Source organism: Phaethon lepturus, unplaced genomic scaffold, assembly GCF_000687285.1.
Source record: "Phaethon lepturus isolate BGI_N335 unplaced genomic scaffold, ASM68728v1 scaffold473, whole genome shotgun sequence".
NCBI classification, from domain to species: domain Eukaryota; kingdom Metazoa; phylum Chordata; class Aves; order Phaethontiformes; family Phaethontidae; genus Phaethon; species Phaethon lepturus.
In genome coordinates, this window is record NW_010526718.1 from 97,127 (window position 1) to 109,340 (window position 12,214).

General features: G+C 39.9%; 1 protein-coding gene across 1 annotated transcript in view; it reads left to right on the plus strand.

Moving 5' to 3' along the window:
- The window catches only part of LRRC28 (leucine rich repeat containing 28), a 46,636-nt gene extending 43,872 nt beyond the window's left edge, over window positions 1–2,764 (plus strand). Inside the window, exons 8-9 of the mRNA XM_010283132.1 lie at window positions 1–40; window positions 2,692–2,764. The exon at window positions 1–40 is cut by the window's left edge and continues 159 nt beyond it. Of these exons, the coding sequence (XP_010281434.1) occupies window positions 1–40; window positions 2,692–2,764 (113 nt within the window). The remainder of the gene's footprint in view (window positions 41–2,691) is intronic.
- Window positions 2,765–12,214: the final 9,450 nt, after the last annotated feature.

The window sequence follows — 12,214 nt, forward strand, 5'->3', positions numbered from 1 at the left end:
TTCCCTTGAGGGAAACTCCAATGGCAGGATTGCATCAAGGGTAATTATACAGGAAACTACACTGGGGTTTCATTTAGGAAGAAAAACACCTTATGGAACGCTGTGTATTCTTAAGCTTTTTTTTTTTAACTTAGCAGCCTTTCAGATCTAAAGCCCCTGTCCGATGATTGCATATAAAAGTTGGCAAGTCTTTTATTTACAAGACAACCAGCATATTGCTGTTAGACCGTTTAACAAGGGCTATCACACTTGCCTGTTTCAGACTGCTGTGAGATAGTGAAGGGTTTTGATATCACAGGATTGACTTGTTTGTGGTAGTGGACCACATACATGGCACTTCAGTGACTTCAGAAGGAAATACTACCTAACACCAGTACTTCCCCTGATGGTCTCAACCCTGACTTCAGAAGAATGCCACCACTAAGTAAAAGTGCTGTAGGATTCAAGGCAGAAAAAGGCTCAAAAGCCAGAGCTTAATTAAAATGTTCTGTGGTAAAATACTCTTGTTTTTTCTTTCCATGCTAATTACCTTGAGATACGCTGTGGAAACATTCTGCATTGTAACATACATTCTGTAGCAGTACATTATTTAAAAAATACTTCCGTTTTTATGGTTGTAGCAGTTGTGTCTGCAGGATTCACAAGTAGACAAGCCTGTGCAGACTTCCTGGCTTGCTGGACAGTACAGTCATAGAAGGGACTCAAAACTGGGATATGGTTCAGGGAATGTTGCCCTCGTGTAGATAAAGAGTTACAGTACCTTTAAGGTGAGCACTGATCATTTTGCAGTGATTCTTTCCTTAACCCCTGTTAGTCTGATACTGTAGCCCACCATGAGCCATAATATCAATAACTCCACTTTCTGCAATGGGAAAGTATCATCAGAGAAATTTTAACTGGTTCTACTTGGACAAAACTACAGTACCATTTGAAACCTGATAAAGAAGGTTTAAGCAAAAGTCACTTGGAGCTAAGCAAATGTGATGCGTGGGTTCTTTTTAGAGAATTCATGTCAAGCCATTAGTTACAAAGCATCTGCTTAAAGGTGGGGAGCAGAAAAGAAAGATGCTTTAAAAAGGAATGTTTCTGAAATTACTCAGTGTGTATATATATAATGCCACTTAGTTCTTCTCCCGGTGAAATCCATTGACTTGATAGTTATCTTCCATAAAAATAAGAAACTGCTTTTCAGTAGGAAGATCTTTAAGAAAAAAGAAGAGACTAATTAGTCATTCACGTTGATCGTACCTGTTTTACACAGCTGTATCACGGGGGGGGGGGGGGGGGGAGGTTATGGCGGAAATTTATGGCATAAGAGGTATCTGATTTGCAAGCAATTCAACTTTATGAAATGAAAACAACTTAGGTATGCCAAATCTCGTCAGCAGATAAATGCTATTTTGGAGAAGTCATCTTTCTTAGAAAGATCTGATTGTAGAGATTGCATACTTCAACTTGCCATTCTGTTACACTTCAGTCGTATGTTGAAATTCAATGGATTTCATGTTGAGGAAAATAAATTGCTTCCACATCACAGTCGTCATATTCAAGGTGGCATAAGATCTTATAATCATACTATAAAGTATTTATCTGAGGCATTGAGCTCCATTAGAATGGTATATCTTTCTAAGACAGTGATGAAAAAATGGTTATGATTCCCTCCCTTGGACAAGAATGTACTGTGTTCTGCAAAATGCTGTAATGAATGCAGTCTTAAGTAGCTGACACTTGATTGAAATCCACAGAAAATTAGATCTAAACAGGGTAGCCTGTTATCCTTATCCCTGTAGCTTGTGCACTTGACATGGTAAGATTATGTGGCATTGTAGAGGTGTGATAGCTGGTTTAGAAAGATGTGAAGGACAGGGTTTCTGTTCTAAAGAGCTTACAGTGACCATGAAAACACACAGGGTAGGGATCCTGAACGTTTGAACAGTGCTGATTAGCAGATGCCACATCCATGCCAGTAACTTCTGTCTGGATTTCCGTATCGTTTTCTGTATCCTCTTACAGGAAAGATAGTTAAGTGTTGAACTGGATTTCTGTATCTGAAAAAACACAGATGACATGAGCACTGTGTAATGTGTGATTTCTGGGTTAGTAAAAAAACAGATCTTAACATTTTTAAAGCAGATATCTAGGTCCCTGCCAGGATGGGGACAGGAGGAGGGTCACAGTGAGGCTTTCGTGTTGCCACCCCTGCTGTAGTACCTGGCACAGTGTGACAGCACAGTGTGACGGCACTACCTGTCAGTTGTGCTTTCTGAAGATCTGGGTCCAGTTTGTCCTCGGCTGAGCCAAAGGAGGACACTGGACCTCAGTTATTTCATGCCTACAAGCAGTAATTTAAGAAACACATGAGCAAAGCTGAAGCAAAGAATTGCCTAGCTCTTTTAGCTGTTAAACCTGCTGGCTATAACACCCAGCCACACCCTCCACAGAAAGAAAAACCACATGCCGCTGCTTTAAACTGAATACGTAAGAAACCAGGAAGGTTTTTGAGAACCCCTGCAGTGTTTCGCTGCCTTTGTATCAGGCACTTACACAGAGCAAATGAACCTTCTTTTTCTGAAGTGTCGAGATCAGCTAATCCTGTATTGTACAAACCAGCATATTTTCTGCTGTGGAATGGGGCCAGGAGCTTTAATCTTTACTGACAACTGTTCCCCCCCCCCCTTTTTTTTTCCCTAGGAGGACAGCTGTTAGTTTTGTGGCATACTGCTGCTCCACCCAGTGTCTGCAGACTTTTGACCTACTGAGTTGATAAACATTTAAAGCTACTCAGGAGTGCTGCCAGTTTAAAGCTGCATTAGCCGTCCCATCCCATCGGTACTGGAATACTGTGTGCGTGTGTGCGTGTGTGCCAAAGCAGCAGAAGTGCCCAGTCGGGAACACTAAGAGGCACTTAAATCCTGCCCTATCAAATTTGGATGAACTGCAGAAACTTTTCGGAAGTGTAAATACCAAGCTTTTAAAAGTATTAACTTCTCTGTCCTCCAAGACAGCATACAAAGCAAACAAATTCACAAGCTCTGACTTCAGGATTTCCAGGAGTTTTCAAATGTGACTGTCTTCAGGTTGACGGCTTGCATCGTTTGAGGCATTTGTCAGTCCTCTAACAGGAGAAAAAAAAAGGTCCAGTTATCACAAACCAGTTTTCACTTACTCCCCTCCTCATCCTCATCACCCCTACAGCTGGATTCAGGTGTATAGCTCTAAGCCAACATAAACCTCTGAAGGATCCCAGTGACTTTCCCATAGAATTTAGCTTTATTTTATGCCTCTCATTTTCCCCAGCAGAGTTATCCCAGTTGTATACCAGGTCTTCGACAGTTAACTGTTTAAATCCACATATTAAAAGCTGACCTTTCTGGTATCATTAGAAGCCACAGTGATTTGATTGCAGTAACTAGGATATGTCGGCAGACTAAAGATCCTGTTTCAGTAAGGAAGGCTGGTGTTGATGCCTACACGGAGTGGTCTTGCTCCAGCATGTTTGAGGGTGTGTTTTCTTTATTTTCATCGCTTGAGTTTTTTATTGTTTAAAACAATTCTCTTTCTGCTTCTGTCTTCTTCATGAAGAGCTCAACTTCAAGTACAATGTTAACTTGAAAAAAATAGTAATAGGATACTAGATATCTATATTTATTATATTTTTACAGTTGCAGACTGTAGATCTGCAAAGAGTTGGTCTTCATCTTTTTTTAGATTCAGCATTTGACTGATTTGTGAAAGTGTGTCAGTGGAATGTGTTAAGCTCAGAGAAGGCTGGAAATCCAGGGAGGAGGTATGTGTATCCCCATGCATAGGTATATATGCATACATAGATATCTTCACAGAAGGGCTGTAATGTTTTTGTATATTAATGGCAGATTTAGTGCAAATTTCCACTCACTGTCATATTTGTGAGCATCCTTTTTTGTTCCATCTTGTTCGTTTTAAATAAAAGGTGGAGAAAAGGCCCAAAATGTCTGCATGACTTAAAATTTTAATTTTACACTGAAACAGTTTATACAAAATTAACCCTTCTTGACTTGTTTTGGAATATATGTATTTTTTAATACAATGTGGGGTTTTTTACTTCTTAGGTATAAACTACTTGTTGATTTAGCACAGTGTGCTGCTCTGTGCAGTAGTAGTTACAAGCTGAAATAGATATGAATGAAACAGTTATAAAAATGGCAAGATAAAGAGACTTATTTGGTAGTATATTAGCATATGTTGTGGTGAGGTGTGCATACTTTGAAGGGAGGAGGCATTAAAATGTTTTCCTTTTGCCAAAGCAGCATTTGTTCCCGCTGCAGGCTTCCTGGCATCTCTTCAATAAATAGAGTATCTTAAGAGCTTAAAAGAGTACCAAAAAGGCAGTTTTTGAGGGTGGAATTTTTAGGTTGTGCGTGTTACTTGTGAAAGTTTTGCTGGTTTTATTGGGTTGGTTTTAGAGAGTTGAATTAGCATTAAGAAATGTAGAACTTAATCCTTCAGGAATGCAAGTATCATCTACTGTTTAAGAATTGTGAAACTTTCTAAAATAAATCCAATTTATTAAATCTGCTTTGCAGTAGGGGAAAGAGCCATGTCCAAGCAAACTTCGTGCTATTGGATTTCTGACTCTGTCATTTCACTAATTTGTTTCAATATCGGTATCCCCAACAGGCCTTCCCACCCAGGGGGTTTTGCTGCTGAAGCAGCAAAATGAATCTTCAGCTTTTTTTTCTTTTCCTTCAGTAGTACACAGTTGAGATGTAAATTGCCTACGTGCAATTATACCCGTGTCAGAAACATGCAAGTATAGTACAGAATTTATTCTTTTAAATGGATCATAAGAGAGCTATGGTAGTGTTATAAATACAAAGTTTTGATACAATACTCTGATCAGGAATTTTCGGTATTATTTTTACTGTGGCTTCCTCTGTCTTTGAAGGAGATATTTTGTTGGAAGCTTTGTCCTCTTTTTATAGACTTACAGACTTTAAAACACAGTTTATTTCTGAATTGTCTGTAAATATTATTTTGGGGTTAAATCTTTTGATCAGCTAAAAAGCATTGCCATTTGTTTTATTAGGAGTTTTATTTGTTTTATTTAGGACTCAGATAGTAAAAGTGGAGCCTGATTGTAATTTTTTTAATTATTTTTTTAATTTTCTTTCTTCTTCCCATAGTCTAATTATTTTTTGAGTTCATATCAGTCTCTTTATTATTGTCTGCAAGTGCAGTTCAGAAGAAGTTCTAGTCTGTTCTATAAGCAGGATGAATCTTAACTAACATTTTAATAGATGATATTTCAAGAATGGAATGTTCAATGAATAAATGACTTAAACACACAATTGAAGCTGAAATGTCATACACTATTTTTATAAAACAAGGAAGAGGAAAGCCAATATATAGACTGAAAATACAGCTTAATTTCATGTTTCTTTGATTTTTAAATTTTTTTTGTATGAACAGTGTTTGTATTCATCTGTATCTTTGGATGATACTGTTCTAGATTAAAATATCTCCATTCTCATTTGTCCAAATTTTTCTGAAGTTTTTGTACTGTAGGAGTATTTCATAACTAGCTAACATGAGAGCCAGCTATGCAAGTTGCTGAGGGGAAAGGGAACTTGTTGCTGATTGAACTGTGCATCACTCGTTTTTCAATACGAGGTGTCACCATACTTGGACTTCTCTTTAATGAGTTTATTTCTAGGTAACTTTTGATTGCTCGTGTTCATCAGGTTAGTTCACATGGAGATAAATTTTTCCTTGTACTGCAAAAAAGTCTGGTTCCAGCAGTTGAAAAAAATGACCATTTTTAAAGGTTTTTTTGTCATAAAAGTAGGTTTTAACTCTTTGGCGGAGAAGTTTCTGGGGTTTTTTTTTTCCTAGGCATTATTAAAGATAAAGGTGCAGGAGAGAAATGAGAGAAAGTAAGTCGCTAACCCATTGATACTGCTATAAATTTTTTCTTAGTCAAGATTAACTCCTAATGCGATTAGGGAGCACAGGCATAATTTTTGTTTATGTTGTGATAACAGGCACCATGTTAATAACATTGGAACCCTACTGCTTATAAAGATAACTTTTTGTTTTGCCACAAAGGAAACAGAGGAATGTCTGCCTTTAAAAATACTGCTTGAGCGCTTTTACTGTGGACAGTGTTACATTTGGAGCGTTCTTCTTGGGAATCTTCCTGTTACTCCCCCGGAGGATCAGAAATACAAATGTCCTTTCCTATGCAAAGAACAAGGTCTAATACCAAGAAGTGTGTATTTTTCTGTTTTGGCCTGATAATTCTCTTGGGCTTTTATTGAAGTTCATTACAAACCTTCTATTTACTTTGTTGTGGTGAGGTTAAGGTCTTACACTGAGCAGAGCGGAGCTGTTTATTGCCAAGTTGGCTTCAGTTCTTATATATCGAATTCTGCTGAATCCCTCCTTCTGGCATGAAGGGAGAATGAGGCTGTTGTAACACCCATGTGGTAACAGCGTGTCAGGTTTTACTGACATCACAGCCAAGTTGAAGACTGGAGAGTGACAAACCTTTCACTAGAGAGGATGACTTTCTTTTTGAAGGCCACTGTGGCCTCATCAGACTACCACTGATAACAGAAGAACTTTTACCTTGGTGTCAGTGGAGGATGGATCAAGTTTTAATGGATGAGAGAGAAGAATGTGTTTTACCATCTTCATATTTCTTGCAAAAAATGGGGCAATGACACTGAAGTCCATGCCTGCTGCTAGGCAGCCTCTATCTGCAGCTGAACTTAAAGTAATTCCAAGACGTAACTTATCTTTGCCTCTTACCTCCCTCTTAATACTACTCATGTTGTTGCAAAATGTTGTAGTTAACTTGTGATGGAAGAGGCTGGGTAAATCGAATCCAGAGTTTTTATTACTTTTTGTATTGCAGACCTATTTTGTAAGAGACCAAAGGTCTGGTGGAAAGAAATGGCAAGGTTCATGTAAAGTCTTCATTGCTTTTTGCATTTATGTGCCCTTCTTTGGATTACAACTTGGATTGCAATTGAGTTCATTCTGTGCCTGTTCAAAGCATCTGTGTATTGCTTTTTTGCTCTGTATTAACCAAATGTCATTTAGTGTGAAGGTGAGCTTGCTAGATGTTTTATTTAAAGTTAGTGGTACAATTTATTGTATGTGCTTGTTAATAAACTATATTTTTGGATAGAATTACAGTCCATTAAATTTAACTAAATTCTTGCTCCTGGGGCTATTAAGCTATGTTAGGATGTAGCATTTAATTTACATTCAGCTCATTTGCATAGTAATTAGCTAATAAGCCTCTTGTCCCAAGGCTGAAGAGGTGGGGTGAAGACACTTCTTCAAACACTACCAACCCCAAAACACCACTTAAATTCACTTAATCCCTTTGTATCAGACAATGCAGTTCACTCGATCTTGCATAATAGAAACAAAACCCATATGGAAACATTACTTTAGACCCTTCTGTGAATTGATCAAAAGAAAAATAGTGTTCAGTGGGGCTGTATTATGTGCCACCCTGATAGTCCATAGATATGGCTGTGGTTCATGTATTATTTACTAGGCAGCATTCAGCAGCCTTTTTTTTCCCCTCATCTAACAGATATCATAGGAACAAGGTTGCCAAAAATAAGTAGAAATTAAGCATCTGTTTTTCCAGTTATTTCACTCCTTGCTATGCAGTATTTTGCTTCAGTCAAAGCTGCTACTCTCTATCTGTTCTAATGAGTTCTTTGAGCTGGATGCTGTCTGAATTGCTGTATATGTGTGTTAGGTGAATCCTAGCATATCCATTCTAAAGGACACCTGTGGTGGTCAAGGTGACTCTGAACATCAGTTGTAATGGATGCCTTGAAGGGTTTAGATACCATTCAGACTTCCCTGCTGCTTGTTTGCTAGTAAGTTTGCAAAGACTTGCCTTTTTAGTATTTTACAAATGGCAACATAAATTTTCCTACCCTTGCAGTAGGTAACCTCTGTTTGCAAGGCAGCAGGAGGATGCAAGTCCTTTATTGAGTGAGATGTGGGGGGAGGACAACCCTTAACCTATAACTTTTACCAACCGCTGCTGTGTCCCTTATGAATTAGAAACGAATGGGAGAGCTTAACATCCTTTTCCTTTGCAATTAAAAGTACTTGGCATAAATGCAAGCTAAGTGGAAACTTCAGTGGCTGAATAATGCTATTGTATGCAGGAAATGAGAGGAGTCGAGATCTCACTTGGAAAGGCACTGGGTGTTTTGTGACTTCTAAGCCAAGATTTAGGGCTGTTCCATGTGGTGACATTTTGGGAACTTGAGAGCCAAATTGAACTACTGCATCTGCATCCCCCAACTTCAGTGATCGCTTTATTGCTACAGCAGAGCCCTCTCTATTCTGCACTGAGGAATCCTACCAGTATTGCCTGTAGCTGGCTCAGGAGCCTGGGAGTGGCCATTTATAACTATCAGATTTCCGTCTGCTGCTTCAGCAAGAGAGAAAGCAAGAGCTGATCGAATGCTTGCTTTATTTTTTGATGTTTTAAATAATAAAACCCTGATAGCATGCTTTTTCAGCACCCATTATGCCCTTCAGACATCTCCTGCTCCCAGGCAAAAGACCTTGACGCATCTGTGAGAGATCTTGAGTCTCAAGAATGAAAGCAGCTCTGTTGTTGGAGGTGCTGAAGTGATTTGACTTTCTGATGATGCCTTCCAAGTGGCAATCAAGGGCTAATTTCTCAAGTACCCCGATGCTCTTCTGTATGTTCATGAGGAATGTAAATATTGACTGGCTCTTTCTGTCAAAGCAAGCTGTCAGTCATGGATGGCTATTCTGTTGCTAAATATGACTACAACCATGGTACGAGGACCGATGCCTTGAAGGTGTTCTGCTGTCATTTTCTGTGAACCTCATGAAGTTATGAGGTTTAAATTTTTTTTTTGTCAGATCAGTTGAGAAAGCTTTCTTGTAATGTGAAATACAATACTGGGGTTTTTTATTGATTGATGCTACATATGCTCTCTTAAGTGCACTTTGATAACAGCAAATCAAGCTGTTCTAGTGAGAAAGCAAAAAATGCATTGTTACATTCCAGTTTGGTGCAGGTAAGGTCCACGGGAAGGCTAATGTTTTGTTTAAGAATGAGAAACAGCTAGGGTGTACAATCCATAATAAAATGGAGATATGGTCTGAAGATCCTGACAACATTGCCTAGATCTTATGAAAAAAGCATGTTTAAAAAGATAACCTGTGTTCCTTCTAGGGGCAAGTGTTAAGTAATGGTGGTCTCGAATATGCCCTATTCTGCTTTTGTGGATCCACTTTCTGGCTCCTATAATTCTGCATTTGTAGCTATTGTATCAATCTTCTTATGTTTCCTTTATGCTTTAGAATTCTAACTGTTGACTTTTATTGCTAAAGCAGTCAAGCTGAGTATTCTTGGGTCGGTTTGTGATAACTGTGATTGCTTTGTTGGCACTGAAGATTTGAAACAGTCTGAGCATGGACTTGAATTTGGCTGCCTTTACTTCTGCCCTGTCTCTGGCTCTCTAATTTCATTTTGCAAAAAGCCAAATCAATGTAGATGATAGACGAAGAGAAGAATTACCAAGACAAACAGCTTTAACTTTCTTCAGAAAGCCCAGTTTGGAATAGGGCTGTCAAGGTCTCCTGTACGATTCTAGGTAAGTGCTCCTTTTAAAGCAGGATGAAAAACAGTAAGTTGTCCAGGCAGTAGAGAACCCCCATGTCTAAAAGTACCAGGATTAATTATTCTGTATATTCATATCTGGCTGCTCTATATCTTTTCTTTCTGTAAAGACTGAGTAACTGCCACAATAGGGAGCTAGTTTGTATCCTACATTTTTGTAGAACTGAGATTGATTTCATGCTTCTATGCTTAATACCCTCACAGTTTAATACCTTGTTTCTCCTCCTGTATAGTTGCAAATAACAGCCTTTCTTTCCTTTCTGTCCTCACTCCTGACTAGAAAATGATGCTCTGTTCTCCAGTCAGGACACAAACTCTTGCTGTGGTCCCATTTTCGCTAATATTAAAGCGGTGTGTTACCTGCACAGTGACACAGGTTTGTTCTTTATCAGGCAAAGGCACCTAATTACATTTATGCAAAACTATCTAGATCACAAATATGCACTGTTATGGCCTTAGAGGAATAGAGGATATCTAACTTAAACTAATGGATTCATTTATATTAAATCAGTACTTCATATCAGATTTTTAGATCTAGCAGTATCTAATCCTGGCTCTAAAGCCTCCATTATGAAACATGGGGGCTCAAATTTCTCCAGTAGCTCTATCTAAACTGTAGCCAAACTTATGTCTGATTCCTATAAGGATGCTTGGGAGAAAGCTTGAATTTTATCTCCTTTTTTTTTTTTTTTCCTCCTCCCTCAAGAAAGCTCAAACGGTGCAGGAACTGGTACTTACTAGCTAGACATTTCTGTCCGGGCCAGTGCCGAGCCAGTGCCGCTTGCGTGTGGGGGGGCACGCTGTCTGACATCCCTGCCCATCTCCGGCCCCCAGCTGCAAAGGTGAAAAATATTGATTCTGGTCCATCTCACTGAAGTAGTATCATAAAGTGTTCCAGACATGCTGGGACTAGTCCTTCCTTAGAGGAACACTTATCCAGGGGGATCTAGTGTGTCAGGTAGCAAGAAGCTGCAAGAGGGAGAATGAACTTGCTGTTTTCATTTACAGTCAGTAGCCTGAGACCTTACTGTGGCTTTAGCTATTCTTGATTAATTTCATATGTGGATGCTCCTATTCCAGAATAAAAGTGCCTTGTTATGAAAAAATTTAATTCTTTTAATGTTGTTTGGGAATGAGTACATCCACACACCTGGTGGTTACATCAGAGACGACTATTTCTTTATGAATTGACACCCTGCTGTGTTCCGGATCAGATCTCACATGTAGCTAAATCCTTGTATTCCCTTAACAAGACCTGATTTATTTTTTTAAATTCTTTCTTTTTGGAAGTACCTGGTTGGAAAATAAAAACTCCATTTGCAAAGATAAGATGGGGGGGAGTGGGGAAGAACATAAAAAATCTGAAAAGAATTGGTTTGGAAACACCGCATTGGAAAACATTGTTACATGTCAGTTCTTATTCCACTGTTTTATTCTGAAACATCTGTCTTTTGACACTTCAAAAAATTTATTTTGATATAATGTTTCAAAGCTGTATTTCTCAATTTGAAATATGGCTTGGCGTATTTAAGTTTTCTGCAGTGGAAATGTCTTTTATGTCTCCACCATCGCATTTTCGGATGAAAACACGACTGGCAGGAATGGTTTGGACTGCCTTTGCCCAGGTGCCAAGGTGAGAAGCCGCGCTCAGAAGTCACTCTTATGCAGCCCTCCTTCTTGGGTGTGGTTTGAGTTCTCTAGACACAACCCAAAGCTGCCACGGGGTCTCAGCAACCGCTGTTAGCTCTGGGCCCCTTGAGAGGCTGGTAAGGGAGGAACCGATTAGGGGATGTTCTCCCCTCTGGCTCTTAAAGTGTCCTCAGGCCTGCTGAGTAGCCCGGCGGTGACGGTCATGTCCTCCCCCTCGTTGTCTGGTTCTCGGTGTGACGTGCCGCGCTGGTGCGACGCTTCCGTTTCCAGCTACCTGCTTTGCGGCCGCGCGGGTCTGGTTGAGCTGCCAGCGGGGTCTGGCTGTCCGAGGCGGGATGTGCGCGTCCACAGCGCAGCGTGGGCGGCGTGAAGGCACAGGGGAGAGCTTTCCTGAAGATGTATTGCTAAGCTCGTTAAGATTTAATACTCTCTTGAAGTTCAAACCGGTGTAAGGGAAGCCTTAAGCAGCTTAATGGGTTAAAATGATCCATGACTGTGTCCTTCAGACAGTTTAAAGACCCTGCAGCAACCCAAGCGGGCCACCTGCTCCTCTCCCAGACAAAGGGGTTACCCCCCCGACCTCTATTTTGCCACCCTTCAGTTTTGCCTGGCCTGGCTCCGTGTGCGGAGTGATTGTTCTGAATTTGTCATTGTTTAAAATGCCGCTTGCCAGAGTTTGCTCCGTACAGCTGCAACCTGAGCCGTCGCCGTGTGTTAATAAGACTAAAACCATTGGACTCACACCAAAAGATCTGCTTGCACTTGGCGTGTCATAAATTACCATCACTCTTACCTGCCAGGGATGATTCACTGCTGGCTCAAAGCGTATTTAAACTTCAGGGGATGCCAACAAGCTGGGCGGTGGTTTGACCTGCCACGTGGCCCGAG